This window comes from Lupinus angustifolius, chromosome LG14 (assembly GCF_001865875.1).
Source record: "Lupinus angustifolius cultivar Tanjil chromosome LG14, LupAngTanjil_v1.0, whole genome shotgun sequence".
NCBI lineage: Eukaryota > Viridiplantae > Streptophyta > Magnoliopsida > Fabales > Fabaceae > Lupinus > Lupinus angustifolius.
The window spans coordinates 11,635,490-11,652,255 of NC_032022.1; the positions used below are offsets into that span (position 1 = coordinate 11,635,490).

General features: G+C 35.6%; 2 protein-coding genes across 3 annotated transcripts in view; both read right to left on the reverse strand.

The window, feature by feature from the left end:
- LOC109326981 (polypyrimidine tract-binding protein homolog 2-like) lies at positions 2,994-8,892 on the reverse strand. 2 transcript variants are annotated; one of them, XM_019559940.1, is made up of 11 exons: positions 8,759-8,892; positions 7,878-8,083; positions 7,569-7,778; positions 6,618-6,680; positions 6,460-6,533; positions 6,038-6,133; positions 5,756-5,813; positions 4,987-5,091; positions 4,823-4,904; positions 4,172-4,284; positions 2,994-3,618 (listed from the first exon to the last, which is right to left on the reverse strand). In XM_019559940.1, exons 2-11 carry the CDS (start codon positions 8,061-8,063, stop codon positions 3,274-3,276), a joined length of 1,332 nt encoding a protein of 443 aa, XP_019415485.1. In that variant the 5' UTR covers positions 8,064-8,083; positions 8,759-8,892; the 3' UTR covers positions 2,994-3,273. The 2 variants fall into 2 exon arrangements, with proteins under 2 accessions (XP_019415485.1, XP_019415484.1); XM_019559939.1 differs by having other exon boundaries at positions 7,878-8,114; positions 8,759-8,886.
- Positions 15,171-16,766, reverse strand: part of LOC109326917 — a 2,956-nt gene continuing 1,360 nt past the window's right edge. The window contains exons 2-3 of the mRNA XM_019559824.1: positions 16,003-16,257; positions 15,171-15,766 (exon numbers count right to left, since the gene is read on the reverse strand). Of these exons, the coding sequence (XP_019415369.1) occupies positions 15,482-15,766; positions 16,003-16,257 (540 nt within the window). The 3' untranslated portion in view covers positions 15,171-15,481. The remainder of the gene's footprint in view (positions 15,767-16,002; positions 16,258-16,766) is intronic.

A 16,766-nucleotide genomic window follows, 5' to 3' on the forward strand; every position in this document is an offset into this window, starting at 1 on the left:
GCTTTCTTTAATTTGAAAACATGAGAGTGATGTTTGTAGTCTTCAAAACCAGGAGGTTGCTCTACAAATACATCTTCTTGAATGTAGCCATTGAGAAATGCGCTCTTGACGTCCATTTGATAAAGCTGAAAATTAAGAGAACAAGCATATGCAAGCAATAGCTTAATAGCTTCAAGTCTAGAAATAGGAGCAAAGGTTTCATCAAAGTCAATACCTTCTTCCTGATTGTATCCTTGGGCTACTAGTCTAGCTTTGTTTCTAACAATAATACCATTTTCATCAGATTTGTTTCTAAAAACCCAACGGGTTCCTATAACATGCCTATTCTTAGGTCTAGGAACAAGTTCCCATACCTCATTTCTTTCAAACTGGTTTAATTCTTCTTGCATAGCAAGAATCCAGTGCTCATCTTCGATTGCATCATCAATCTTAGATGGTTCAATTTGAGAGACAAAAGCCATGTTTAAACATGCATCAAGCATTCTGCGTGTAGTTATACCTTTACTCATATCGCTGATGATGTTATCAATAGGATGGTTTCGATGGGTCCTCCATTCTTTAGGCAAGTCTGAGTGGTTATGCTCTTCTTGAGAGGATAGATCATCATCCATTCTCAATTCCTCAGTATTGGTTGTAATGTCAACAATAGAAGTTTCTTTGGCAGGAGAACTTGGTAAATCATCATCATCACAAGATACTACATCCTTTACAACAGGATTAGTTTCATCAAAAGATACATGAACTGATTCTTCCATGGCTAGAGTCCTTTTATTGAAGACTCTATAGGCTTTACTCGTGAAAGAATAGCCAAGGAAGATTACTTCATCAGCTTTTGCATCAAACTTACCCAAGTTGTCCTTACCATCTAGAAAGAATCCAGTGCTCATCTTCGATTGCATCATCAATCTTAGATGGTTCAATTTGAGAGACAAAAGCCATGTTTAAACATGCATCAAGCATTCTGCGTGTAGTTATACCTTTACTCATATCGCTGATGATGTTATCAATAAGATGGTTTCGATGGGTCCTCCATTATTTAGGCAAGTCGAGTGGTTATGCTCTTCTTGAGAGGATAGATCATCATCCATTCTCAATTCTTCAGTATTGGTTGTAATGTCAACAACAGAAGTTTCTTTGGTAGGAGAACTTGGTAAGTCATCATCATCACAAGATACTACATCCAGTACAACAGGATTAGTTTCATCAAAAGATACATGAACTGATTCTTCCATGGCTAGAGTCCTTTTATTGAAGACTCTATAGGCTTTACTCGTGAGAGAATAGCCAAGGAAGATTCCTTCATCTGCTTTTGCATCAAACTTAACCAAGTTGTCCTTACCATTGTTTAAAACAAAACATTTACAGCCAAATACATGCAGATGAGAGATGTTTGGTTTTCTTCCTTTAAAGAGTTCATAGGGGGTTTTCTTAAGAATTGGCCTTATAAGAACTCGATTCGAAACGTAACAAGCAGTGCTAACTGCATCAGCCCAAAAATATTTTGGGAGGTTAGTTTCATTCAACATTGTTCGAGCTAGTTCTTCTAAGGACCTATTCTTTCTCTCTACAACACCATTTTGTTGTCGTGTTCTAGGAGCAGAAAATTTGTGAATGATCCCTAGATCATCACAAAATTCTTCGAAAGAAGAGTTTTGAAATTCTCCCCCATGATCACTTCTTATAGCAGCGATTTTTAAAGATTTTTAATTTTGGACTCTTTTAGCATAAATGCTAAAGGCTTTGAATGCCTCATTCTTATGGACTAAGAATAGAGTCCAAGTGTATCTAGAGAAATCATCTACTATAACTAGAGCATAATAATTTCCACCAAAACTTTTTGTCCTTGAGGGACCAAATAAATCCATGTGAAGCAATTGTAATGGTCTATCAGAAGAAACTATATTCTTTGGTTTAAAAGACGTTTTTGTTTGCTTACCCATTTGACAAGCACTACATAGTTTGTCTTTAACAAACTTCATTTTAGGTAAGCCAACAACCAAGTCTTTCTTAATTAGCTTATTCAAATGTTCCATATGAATGTGAGCTATTCTCCTATGCCAAAGCCATGCATCATTATTATCATTTGCAACTAAACATGTTACAGGTAATGCAGAATTTATGTCAATCATATAAATGTTATTTATTCGCTTACCGACAAGTTTAGAGTTATTAGAATCCTTACTTTTGATGATGCATTTGTCTGGGTAGAATGCCACTTGAAATCCTTTGTCGCATAATTGACTTATGCTTAGAAGGTTATGCTTGAGTCCTTCAGCTCGAAAGAGTGAACTTCATTGTATCCTAGTTGGGATTGAGTTTGGTCACATGTACTAAGTGTAATGGCTAATGGACTAACACACCGGAAATAAATACTTATAATATATGCAAATTGGGGTGTCATAAATACATCCTAATAGAGTGGATAAGATGTATTTTATCTTTGATTTAATTCCACTTGAAAATTATCCTCATGACTCCTATATAGTTGCTCACTTGTTTGTTTCACTGTGACTCATCAACTAAATTTTGTAATCTTAAACAAAAATGGGAGCACATGCTATCCCATAAATAGTGACACTTTATATGCCATAATTGGTGATTGGTTGAAAAATATATTTAAGTTAAAAATTTAATAATTATTTTTTTTTTGACCAATTACAAAGTAACCATACATAGAGTGATACACTTTTTGAGACAGATGTCCACCCAACAAAAATCATGTAAGCTAAAATAATTTTATTCCTCTAATTACAATCAATCAAATACTAACACATAATACTATTAACTTATAAAAAATTAATTTAATATTTATCTGATACATATTTGTCAGTTGAATGTAGGGAAATGGAATGAAGATCTCATTCCATTGTGTCTATCAAGCTAGCTGCTAATCTTTAATGGTAAGAAAAGCTGCTAATCTCTAATGGTAATGAAAAGCTGCAGAATGTGCTAAAATAACATTTTTAATCGCTGACTTTTATCATTATTAATCATTAAAAATCAATAAGGATAAGTTTAAACTATTAACTAAAACTGAACATCTCAAGTCTCAACATCAAAAGTAGAACAAAATTGAACAGTTTGTTTCAAAGTCAGGCGCCAACAAAAAGGTTCCTGAACAATTGCTCATACTTTTCACATTCAAAGTCTATTTAAATGGAAGCCAGTTTCACCAGATGGTTACCCAAATTTAAACGGTAATTTTCACGTCAACATCAGCCTGCTGACCTGATTTAACAAATGTTCATCCATTTGAGATATAAAAGATGCATGCTATTGAATGCGACCAGGTCCATATGGGGGCATTGTCGATGCAGATTGTTGCGCACCGTGACTTGGATACGGCATTCCAGGCGCCATAGTTCCAGGTGGCATGTAAACATTATTATGCATCTGCATTGGCATAGACTGTGGTGGTACTGATGGAGCTGTTCCCCATCCAGGCTGAGATTGAGGCATCAGACCTTGCTCGGAAATTGGAGGGTATGGATTGTATTGCTGTTGAGCAGGAGGACCCATCATGGGATTTTGAACAGGTTGTTGCCCTAAAATTGATGGTTGGACGTTTACAACAGGTGTGAGAGGAATGGTATAGTCTCTGCTCCTATCATTGTTGACCTGTAATTACAACACAAATCAGCATAGAAATTGAAGTTAAACTGAAACCATAATATAACTCTTGTAAGAGTCACAAACTATAACGGATTCCTAGTTGCGGCAAGATTGAAAAATGATTTCAACATCAATTGGTCCTCATTCAAACCCCCAAAACACGGTAAACATCATACTTAACAACAAATCTGAAATTATGAGACAAGATCCTGATATTACATTTTTATAATTAAAGCAATCAATAGGTTAGAGGTTCATAAGGTCCTAAGACTAGATTATCGAGTTTAGTATATTAAACTGTGAAACTTCAGTAGACATATCTTCACCGTATTACCAAACAACAACATCCCAGAAAGGAAAATGGAAAACCAAAAGGTCCAGTACTAGATTCTCAAGTTGAGTATATTTAACTATGCATACGTGAATAAATAGGGTTGGCTTTGTTTGCTTATATAAAAAGTACATTGTTGTTTATCATAGTACATATATTCTATTCATGTACTTTTTCAAGCATTTCTTTAAATGATATCAATTCCAACAGATAGTATTGTTTGTTTACCTTTATGCTAAGATCAGTATGGCGCGAATATGAGATGTGAAGCTTGCAAAACCCTCCATCATATATGCAGTGTCCTTCCAAAGCATCCTTGGCCGTAACAGCTGTCTGAATATCTATATGACATAGCATGTGAAGATCTTAAGCATATCGTGGCAGTAAAGTAGGACAAAATAAAATGTCTAGCTATAAATATGGTCAAATTCCCCCACAACGATAAAACTGCATACAGGGAGCTCCTTGAGAGAACATTAAGGAAAACAGAAAGAAGGTGAAATCTAGAAGTATCTTTTCCTACAAATTTCTATTCAAAAAAAATCAATCTTAGTAATGGACAACTTCTGTTTTGATGAATTATTAGATCATGAGGGGAAGAACCTCCAAGAAAATACTGCAAACACAGGATTCATTTAAGTGTATACAGTAACAACTAACAAGTGCACACGGTAACATTTGGTACATTCCTGCCCATATTGCAGAGCAGAAGTAGTAGATTTTCATAGAAACAGGAAATGTTTCAAAACTTTTCTGTACATTGTTTAAACCTTAGGAGACAGAAAACAATTGACAAGGCACAAACACTAATAATCAACAGTTCAAACCTAATCTATCTAAATAAATACAGGTAAAGGACTTTGAAGAACCTAATCTAACCTGGAAATTGAATCAGAGCCTGTAAACCACCATTCTTGTCAAACATTGCAATTTTTTGGATAGGCCCAAAAGAAGAGAAAACCTGTCAGAAAAGGTAAGATATTCATATTATTAACTAAACTATATTGTCAAAAATAACGCAAAAATGGCTGAATTTGAACTACCATGTGTAAAACATCCAACGTTACAGCATACTGCATGTTCTCAATTGATGCAAGAAGAACATTACTCTCAGCCTCCAGTCTTTTCCCATCCAAACCCACCATGTACTGCAAAAATCATGGTTGTCAATAGTAAATCATATCAACAATCGTTCAATTTTCCAATTGTGAATCATAACAATTCCTAAGATTCAGAAACACTAACACAAACTTAAACACGCATCATTTCAAAATTAAAATATGATTCCACATTCTATTTCCCTTCTTTTTACTCTTAGGAGCCATGCAGAGTGACTGCATGAACACTCTACAATCTACACTAGAAGAACAAACGTGACAGCGTGAAAACTCTGCACATAAAGAACAAAATAGAGTAATTGCCTCTGCATGAGAGCTGGATTGCATGAATTACTCTATTAACCTAAAGAACAAGTGAGCATGCATGGCAGCCCCGTGGTAGAAAGCATACCACCTAACAGATGTGTACGGAGTAAAAATTCAATTTAAAACAAGCAACTTTGAAGATTTCATTTGCACATACAAATATGAAGTAATATGGGAGCACATCTTTTGTACTACATCTTGTGTCATGAGTTGTGATTGGTTGAAAAAAATATATTTAAGTTAAAAATTTAATTATTAAGTATTTTTCTGACCAATCACAGTTCATGGTACATTGAGTAGCACAATGTTGTGGGACAGAAGATGTGGTCCCAAGTAGTATATGTCAGTAGTACTTGAAGCACGGAAACTTTAACCTCAAAACCATTACCTGTCCGTTTCCCTCCATGGCTGATTGAGCAACAGGAAGGTAAGGATTAGTGTAGTCTCTGAAGCAAGAAAAATAATTCATTAGAAAATTTTAAAATTACTACAATATAAAGAAAAAGGTCTTGAAACTGATAACAAGAGTGAGATAATGAACCAATTCCCACAACAGAAAATAAAATATTAAAAGACCAGGGAAAATAAAGAATATTGGTCAAAATAGTACATAAAGACTCTGAATACTTGGTTTATGTAACACGATAATACCAAGGAAAATTATAAATACCTGCTCCTGTGGCTTTGAAACTTAACACTTAAATCTGAATGTCCAGAATATGTTATCTTAAGGGTACATGGCCCCAAATGCTCAGGGAGCAGATACCTGAAAACAGAGAGGATGATGTCATCAGCAAGAACAAAATAACAAGAGGCGAAGAGCAAACTAATGACCTAAAGACTGCTGATTTGCAATCCAATTTAAACCTAGCACATTTTTATTCAAGATAGATCATGGTGGCATTATGCAAATAGGATTAGAACTCAGTGCAAAAAACTAAGTCTATAAACTCCATCACAAGTTTGATAGCAGCCAAGGTGTGACTATACAGCATTCAAACAGTTGACCAATCTGAGAACATTTACACTCCATAGCTATTTGACACAGTTATTGAACTAAGTAACATGTCGAACGAGTAGTACAATTGTTACCTAGGTATGCTTCTTCCATCCAAAGCATCCTTTGCAGAAGTGGCAGTCTCAGCATCTGAGAATTGCACCAGAGCCTAAACAGTTGCATATAGAAAAGGTTTGAGCTGGTAGAATTAAAAAAAAAGTAACAATAAATATGGGTGGCTCTGTCATTAAACCTGGAATCCTGCTGTCTTCTCAAAGGTGGTAATCTTATGCACAAAACCAAAGGCTGAAAAAACCTGCATAAGTGAATAATAAACCTTCAGCACAATATTTACCAAGATGAATCTTAATGATTGAACAAAAAATGAACATTGTCTGGTTCTTTCTAATGTACATTATATAAAACCTGGAATATGAACAAATCTATAATTTCCAAATATAAGATAGGAAAACAACCAATGACTTGCATAAATAACATCATTTATGGATACAAAAACAAAAGATTAACAACCAAAACCAAGACTAGTGTCAGAAGAACTAAACCATTGTCAACAAAGACCAGGATAAATGGAACATCAAGAAACTATCAAAACAAATTTCAGAGAATTCTCATTAAATTCTGGCATTAACAGCAGAAATAGTTGACTCAAACAAAGGGTTAGCGAAGTAAATTACTTCCTCTACATAAATTACGTGAAAACCCAGCATTCAATTGCCAAATTAAGAAGGGAATGTTTAGCTAGCCTACTTAGAAATATGACTTGGAAAATCCAAAGCACAGCCAAAAAATAAGTTACAAAACAAATTTAAAAACTAAACAGAGTTACAGAATAGAATCCAGTGACCATCAATGCATAGGTGAGTCAAAAAACGCAGATGCACATATGAAAAGAAAAGGTTTCATCCTAAACTACAAGAATGGTAGGAGCTGAGCTGAGAATAGGGAAGAAGGAGGAAGTGTTAAGGAAAGGAGAAAGGAAACGAACACACAAGCGCTATTTCTCCCAAAGCACTAAGCTGCCATCAAATATATTGCCTTGATATGGGCCTGCTGATTCATTTACATATATGTCAACAGTTTTTCCATTGCCTGACAAAGAAAACCCTAATCATGAAACTAAATGACTAGCATCCTCATGATGACAATTTCAGCATATAGCTAATACACATGTGCAATTGCTTACCAAGTGCAAAACATCAATGCTGACAAGGCGTGCATCTTCACCCTCAATCGTTACCAACAGAACATTCCCAGCAACATCTGCAGCAGTTTTGTTATTCACTATTTCTTGCCTATTTGAATACTGTAGATATACAGTTTTCCCTCGTACTTGAGCAGGATCTGACGATGAGGCATAGTATGATATCATCGCAATGGCTTGATTCAAATCTTGCTGCAGGTTACAACACATAATTTGTAAATAATAATCAGTAACTTTTTAGTAAGGGGAACAAATCAATTGCAAAACAAAGGAAAACAAAAAACTACTCACAAATTCAATAAAAGCCTGGTTTCTATTTGCTCCAACATTGCATTTTGTGTTGACAACTTTACCAAAAGGCTTTCCAAGTTCAATCAGTTCTTCCTCTGTGCACTCCCAGGGCAAGTTTCTCAAATGAAGCACCTTTGATGGTGTCTGAGTGTAGCGGAACTGAGGCTGAGTAGAAACCGATGCCATTTCGTACAGTCACTCTAAACCTGTTGAAAGGAACCACAAAATTTGCAGTCCCTTCGTGTACAATATCGATTTCACAATCAGCCAGGTGTCCCACCATACAAACATATAAGTATAATACACAACTGTCTTTCTCAAAATAACTTTCAACAGAGGACATTCATTAACACCAGATTGACTAAATGCAACTTAAGTCCAGTTTGTTTAGACTTTAAAATTGTGATTCTCCAATTTTTACAAAATCTTTTATGTGACGAGCTAAAAAATCAAGTTCAGCTTCTCCTAAAAGCTGAAATTGAACTCCGTTTCTTTCCCAGGTAAATATTTTCATTAAAACCCCAGATAAACACACATAAACACGTTTAAAATGACTTTATTCTCATAAAAATCACTTTTCCTAAATAAAAAATCTAAACAAACGAGCCATTATACATTCGTAGATGCCATTATGCATTAAGGATTAAATAAAACAACAACAAAAACAATGTTTAAGGACTGAACAACAAAGTCCGGAAGCAATTAAAATTATGAGAAACAAAATCCGATTAATGGACCAAATCCGAATGAATTGAGATCGGTGAGAAGTAATAGCAAACAAACATAAAAAAACAGATTAAATCAATTACGAGGAATCTAGTTACAAATATCGAGATGAGAATGAAGAAGAAGAAAAGCAGAAGAATAGTAAGGGGAATTACCTGTGAAGAATTGTGAAAGATGAGAAAGTTAAGAGAATTAGGGTTCTCTTTTTCTTTCTTATTAATAAGAATAGGAAAGGGGGAAAGGAAAATAAAGAGTTTTTGGCGCACAGTGGTTTATAGGGCTGTAACGTGTTTTTTCATGTCCCACCAGCCCAACGACATACATAACCTATAAAACGCAACATGGCACCAATCATCTATTTTATTGAACTATTATTAGTTATTATTTTCTTAACAATTACTGGATTAAACTATTAATTATTAATTAATTGAAATAAATGTGTTTAAGTTTCTAAAGAATTAATTAAAGGATTTGGGAGGGAGTCCAACATGATTACATGGCTAAGCGAGGAACACATTCTACTTGTGATCTAAAGTTTGGAACAAGTCTGAGGGAGTTCTTAATTTTTTGGAGATGGATCTTTTACTTTATATTTAACTATTTCTTTGTTTTTCCAATATACTAGAAAACAATTTGAAAAATATATAAAAAATCATTAAATAATATGAAAAGTAAGAGATATATAAGAGTAGAATTGTGTTAAAAATGGTACAAATGTCATTGCAATTTTTTCTTTATTATTTGATATTATTTCTCTCTTAAGTAATGAAGAGGAGTTTCATTCTATAAATACTTAAATTCTAAAAAACTATGATAACATGGAAACTAGTCGTTCATTCGACTTAGTAAGGATTAAATTGGGCCGAGTTGTAAGATGAATGAACAACTACTATTTTTTGAGTATAAATCTCTTATAAAGTTTACGAATTTTCAAGCAAAATAATGGGCTTAAATTCATAGAACTGGTCCACGTTAATGTTGTTCATTATGAGACAGAACTTTTATAAAAAAAATTAATTTTAATAATGCATTGTATTCATTTATTAATATACAAGTAAATATATGCATATAATACTTATAAAATATTTATGCCTATATTAATGCAATCATAAAATATATGAATATTTATTACTCAGTTAAATATCAATCCTACTTGCATAATAAAGATCTATATTTTCATATTTAAAAATAATTTCTTGAAAAGATGAGCCATAGTATCTACAGCCATATGACAGATGATAATAGAAGCTAGCCCTCTAAGAAGATCCTCAAAAATATGTTTGTCAAACTCAGAGAATAAGCTTAAAAGGATATTATTGGGAACAAACGAACAATCAAATAGTTAAGAATATAGAGACAAGAGCATAACACAAGAGAATTGGTAACGAGGTTCGGCCAATTGCGCCTACGTCCCCGGGAGCGTTGAGTGGTTACCTTTATATTATTAGAGAATAAGGATTAGTGTTTTACTATTCTTCTCCTTGTTACACTAGGTTTACATAACATCAATATATATAACCCTCTACCCCAACCTCTTTACATCAGCTCAAACTCATAACTTGTATTGTTGCTATCTAGAGATATGAGTCATTGCACAACAATTTCCACCTTGGTGAATATCACCAATCTCCATCTTTCGCCATTGGGTTGAAGGCGCTCCATAGTCCAGCATCAGTGAATGTTCAGCAAGCTCAGGCAATGCCTGAACTTCTCCACGGTAACCGGTTTGGTTAACATATCAGTTGCATTTTCTGAAGTGTGAACCTTCTACAATAATATCTACCCACAAACTACCAACTCTCTGATCTTGTGAAATCTCACATCAATATGTTTGGTCCTAGCATGATACACCTGGTTCTTTGCCAAGAAGACAGCACTTTGACTGTCACAATGCAACGGGACTCCACCTTGCTCAATGCCTAACTCATTTACTAGCCCCATAAGCCACATGGCTTCCTTAAAAGCTTCACCAGCAACCATGTACTTTGCTTCAGTTGTGGACATAGCAATAACAGACTGAATTGATGATCTCCACATAATTGGTCCACCTGCAAGGGTGAAGACAAACCCCTTTGTGGACCTTCTATCATCTAAGTCTCCTGCATAGTCCGAATCAACATAACCAATAACTGAAGGCTTACTCTATTGGCTGCCAAACATGATACCAAGACCTGTAGTCCCCTTCAAATATCTGAAAATATATTTGACTGCTTCCTAATGTTGTTTCCCTGGTTTCGAAAATGTACTTGCATACTTGACTAACTGCTTGTGCCAAGTTCGATCTAGTACAAACTATAACATACATCAAGCAACCCACTGCACTGGCATATTGAACTTTTGACATGTATTTCTTCTCTTCATCTGTCTTTGGACACTAATCTAGGGAAAACTTGAAGTGATTTGCCAATGGAGTGCTCACTACTTTAGCATTGCTCATATCAAATCCCTCTAATATCTTTTCAGCATAGCTTTGCTGGGAGAACCATAGTTTTCTAGCTCTTTTATCTCTGTGAATCTCCATCCCAAGAATCTTGTTAGCAGCCCCTAAATATTTCATATCAAACTCCTTACCTAACATGACTTTCAGCTCATTGATATCACTCAAATGATTAGCAGCAATCAACATATCATCAACATAGAGTAACAAAAAAATAAAAGAACCATTGTCAAGGCTTCTGACATAAACAAAACAATCATATTCACAGCGCTTATAACCAAGCTTCAACATATAGGTGTCAAACTGCTTGTACCACTGTCTGGGAGACTGCTTCAACCCATATAAAGACTTCTTCAACTTGCAAACCAAGTGACTCTGTCCAGCTGCCATGAACCCATGTGGTTGTGCCATGTAAGTTTTCTCTTCTAATTCACCATGGAGAAAGGCAGTCTTCACATCCATCTATTCTAAGTGCATACCCCGGCTGGCTACCAAGGCAAGCACTTCCCTGATAGAAATGTGTCTCACCACTGGGAAGAAAATCTCATTGTAGTCGATCCCCTTCTGCTGTGAATACCCTTTTGCTACAAGACGAGCCTTGAACTTTTCCCCTTCTTTTTCTGATACTGTTGGCTTCCTCTTGTACACTCACTTGCACCCAACTGCACGCTTATCTAGGGGCAATGGAACAAGCTCCCAAGTTTGGTTCTTCTTTAAAAACTTCATCTCCTCCATCATGGCACCCATTCATTGTTCTTTCTCCTGGCTGTTTATAGCCTCTTGAAAGCTGCATGGATCTTCTGAACTGATATGGAGAGCAACTGAAGCCATATCCTCAAAGTCATTTCTCTCTAGAGGTTTGATAGGACATCTATCCCTATCTCTAGCAAGTAGATACTCCTGCACACCTGAACTCTCTGCCTGAGAATCATCATGTTCTTGACTTGAAATAATGCATGGTTCCTTTCCTTTATTCACCTGAACCATTTCATTTCTCACTGGAATCATATTTGATCATAAAGTCTCTCCATTTGGCATGGGTACTTCTGTCAAAACTGACTGTTTCATTATGAAATCTTCATCAAACACTGCATCTCTGCTCAACACCACCTTTCTGGAAACTGAATCCCAGAACTTGAACTCCTTACACCTTTGGTATATCCAGTGAAGATACATCTCTTGGACTTATGATCAAGTTTAGATCGTTCATCACTGGGTACAGTAAAGAAGTAGGACAACCAAATATGCATAACATATTATAATTGACTGGGTTATGTGTCCATACTTCTTCTACAACTTTACCATCCAATGAAGCTCATGGTGATCTATTGATGATATAACATGTCATACTAAGTGCCTCTACCCAAAATCCTTTGGAAAGTCCACCATTCAGTCTCATACAACTCGCCATCTCTGTAAGAGTTCTATTCATCCTATCTGCAACATCATTCTGCTGAGGAGTCTTCTTCACTGAAAAGTGTCACAGAATTTCTGAAACTGTGAGTTTTTGTACTCCGTACTATTATCTGACCTCATGTATTTGATTTTCCTACCAGTCTGGTTCTCTACCTCTGTCTTCCAAACCTTAAACTTGGCAAAGACTTTTGACTTATGCTTCAGAAAATATACCCAGACCTTGCGAGAAAATTCATCAACGAAGGTAACAAAATACATAGAACCTCCTAGGGATGGTTCTTGAGTGGGTCCCCATACATCAGTGTGGACATAATCTAGAATGCCTCGAGTTCTATGTTGGCCAGCCTTGAAACTAATTCGTGTCTGTTTCCCAAGCACACAATACATGCACAAATCTAGCTTGCATTTGTTGACTCCCCTCAACAGTCCTCTTTTGCATAGTTCTGTCATACCATACACACTCATGTATCCCAAACGCATGTGCCATAATTTTGTAGCACCATGGTCTGAATCTACTGAGATCTCTTCAGCCACTCCAGCAACTCCACCAACAATTGTTCTCCCTAACAACTTGTAAGTGTTCCCTACAATCCTTTTACCCTTCATCACAGTCAGAGCACATTTGCATACTCGAAGAATATCACTGTCTCCATCAGCTATATAGCTAAATCCTTTGACATGCAATGTCCCTAAAGAAACCAAATTCTTCTTCAAATCTGGTATGTGCCTAACCTCACATAACGTTTTCACTACACCATCATCCATCACAATTCTGACTTCTCCCATACCAATAATTTCACATGCTTTATTATTTCCAAGATACACGAAACCAAAATTGTCTGCCATGTATGTGGTGAACCATTCTCTATTTGGCGTCATGTGGTGGGAATAACCAGTGTCAAGTATTCACTCATTTGTACTATGATTTGATGATACATATAGTAGATCAATTTCACTATTGTAACCAGAGTCATCTTTCTGTGCAATATTTGCAGATATAGATATTTCATCTTTCCCCACCATCTTTCTATGACTCCATTCATTGGAACAATCATTTTGGTAATGTCTAGTCTATTTGCACTTATAGCACTCTACTGGTGTTCTACCCCTAGAATTTGGTCTTTTCCCCTTGGCAGAACCTCCTATGCCTTGTCTCCTCCCACGCGCTTGGCTCCCTTTGACATACAGACCATCACCCTCAGACCCTTCACCTACATTCTATCTTCTTTGAATGTGGGACAGAAGTGCAAATGTGATCTCATCCAGTTTGATTTAGTCTTTCCCGTACGTCAATATTGTCATCAAGTGTTCGTAAGAATTTGGCAAAGAACATAGTAATATTATTGCTTTGTCCTCATCATCAACCTTCACATCAAGTTTCTGCAAGTCATTAATCACTTGGTTATAATTGTTGAGATGTTGCTAATCAGCACCTTCCTGCATCTTCAGGTCATAGAGTCTCTATTTCAAATACAACTTATTTGTTAGAGACTTGGACATGAACCGCTTCATAATGTCTCACATACATCTGTTGGTGATGTCAGATCTATAATATGATACATCACCTCATCTGATAGACAGAGCCGTATGGTTCCCGTAGCCTTCTCCTTCAACTCTTCCCAATTTAGTTGATCCATACTTTCTAGTTTATTCTCACGCAGCACCTTTGATAGACCTTGTTGAGCCAATACATCCTTAACCTTCCTTTTCCATAATTCGAAATTACCAGTTCCATCGAACTTCCCCACCTCGAATTTGGCACCTGGGTTAAGAGCCATATGATACGAATTGTTAGGATCAAGCGAACAATCAAATAATAAAAAGTATAGAGACAAGAGAATAACATAAGAGACTTGGTAACGAGTTTCGGCCAATTGTGCCTACGTCCTCGGGAGCGTTGAGCGGCTACCACTATATATTATTAGAGAACAATGATTAGTGTTTTACTATTCTTCTTCTTGTTACATTAAGTTTACATAGCAGCAATATATATAGCCCTTTACCCCAACCCTTTACATCAGCCCAAACTCATAACTTGTATTGTTGTTATCTAGAGATATGAGTCATTGTGCAACATATATTTTAGTTTTGAGACTTTGGTGATGCGGCTCCTTAAATAAAAAATTATTACTTATAATGACCTATTCAACTCAAGTATAATTCTCTTCATGAAAATTATTTTAAAATAAATTATGATCTTCCCCAATATATTATATTTTGAGTAACTTAAGTTAAACTTTTTTATAGAAAATATGTATATACTGACAATATACTGTATCATCTATCATTCTTGTTTAATGATCATCACTTTTAAATAAAATAATAATTGTATATAAATCTTTACACTAATAATATATAAATATTACATTCTAAAAATATCCCATTCTATAAATATCCCGTTGTCAATTGTTCCTCACAACATAAAAAGTGGTATTAGAAGCTAGGATTCAAATGAGAAGAGTATGGTAGGTAGGTTGGTTGGTGGATCCATGTATATATGTGGTCCTTTGTATAAAAAATCATTAGGATAACTTGAAAGGCTTTTGCCCAAACCATGTTTTTATGTGGAGGACTTACACTTGAAGGAAAGATTGTTAGCAATGAAGTGTTAGTGAGCTAATTCTCATATTTTAATAGACATGCTACAATGAGACAGAAAATAAATACTTTTGCTCTAAATTTGAAATATTTTATAAATAAAACAAGATGTGATATAAGGATTGAAAAGTCAAAATTTTGATTCAACTAAAAGGATATAGCCAAATAGAACAGAATATAATACCCCTTTTTGTGTCTGTGTGCCAAATGCTGTTTTTAAGTACTTTTACAACACATCCTAGGAGACAATAACGATAGTTTCCTAGGAAAAATGTAACCTAAGAGTCTCTGCCTCTTTTGGAACATGAATCTTTGTTACTATCAATCTATAACCTCAAGAAAATTCTATATATAATAAGAAACAGCTCCCCCATAAAAGAGGAACAGAAAAACAAGACAACATAGGTCATAAAAATCACACCATTAATCATGATCCAGTCTGACCAATAAGGACATCCTTATAAGGAGTAGGAACAGGTAATGTTACTTTGGTTTCTTCAACTGGATGGCTTCTTGTCTGATGATGATGTTCCAAAATCAAGGGAACTTGTCCTTCCCTTGCATTTACGAGTCGCTCATGTGCTCCACCTCGGAGTTTCTCCAGCCTTAGTCCATTCATTTGTTGCATCTTGAACACTTTGATTACATTTGTCAACCCACCAATTAAGAAAAATAGACTTCCTAAGATTCCTAGCCAGATCCAAGTCTTACCCTGCAACAATAATCAACATTGTATCCGCTTACTTATTGTAATAACAATCATACTCCAACTTAATAATTTAGGGTTTATGGATTGATTATGCATAAGGATTAAGGACTATGGCATTGATAAAGTATATAACAATTTTTGATATACTAACTTATTGTGAGAATTCGATTTAAAATGTCTTCAACAATATTATACTTGTAATGCACAAAAACGTGTTCATATATACATATACTACTTACAAGCAAGTGAATTCCATGGTGGATGATACCAGAATGCTGCTCTTGATAATTGAGAATTGCGCTAAGCATGAACGATAAACTTCCCATCAAAAACGGGATATATACACACTGCTGCAAGATTTGAACATGGCCATCTGCTCTTTCATATATTTGGCATGCATTGTGAATTGATCCTACCACCCACAATACAGAACCAGCAATAAGCATGTTAAGAGCATGCTGTTCCAATTTGAAGTAAACATGCCCTTTCCCATCCTGCATTTTGTTCCATCAATAAACAATGAGAAAGAAGAAGCTTTCCTATTTAGATTAAAAACATACAAGCTTGTACCCATAATTAAGTAAAGAGAAATGATGCTCAGATACCTATTGTTTAGACATGATCTATAAATTTTTGCTTAACAATGATAATTAAACTTGGAACTATGTATAATATAGTATTTAAACCAAACCCCCTTAAATAGATGAAATTTATGAAATCTACTTCTTGTAGAAATGAAATCTGCTCGGTCACTAATTGTTTTATTTTTATAACTAATAATATCCCCTTATCCTATACGTAAGTAAGTGACCCTCCCGGGTTGTGCGGTCGAAATAACCCGACCCTCCCGGGTTGTGCGGTCGAAATAACCCGACCCTCCCGGGTTGTGCGGTCGAAATAACCCGACCCTCCCGGGTTGTGCGGTCGAAATAACCCGACCCTCCCGGGTTGTGCGGTCGAAATAACCCGACCCTCCCGGGTTGTGCGGTCGAAATAACCCGAC

What these genes read in the sequence shown, in the direction of transcription:
- LOC109326981 (XM_019559940.1), bottom strand. Translation starts at nt 8,063, where the DNA reads ATGGCATCGGTTTCTACTCAGCCTCAGTTCCGCTACACTCAGACACCA. An exon ending in AGAAGACAGCAGGATTCCAG is followed by an intron (nt 6,534 to 6,617) that starts GTTTAATGACAG and finishes GCAACTGTTTAG; the next exon opens with GCTCTGGTGCAATTCTCAGA. An exon ending in CCATGGAGGGAAACGGACAG is followed by an intron (nt 5,092 to 5,755) that starts GTAATGGTTTTG and finishes TGATTTTTGCAG; the next exon opens with TACATGGTGGGTTTGGATGG.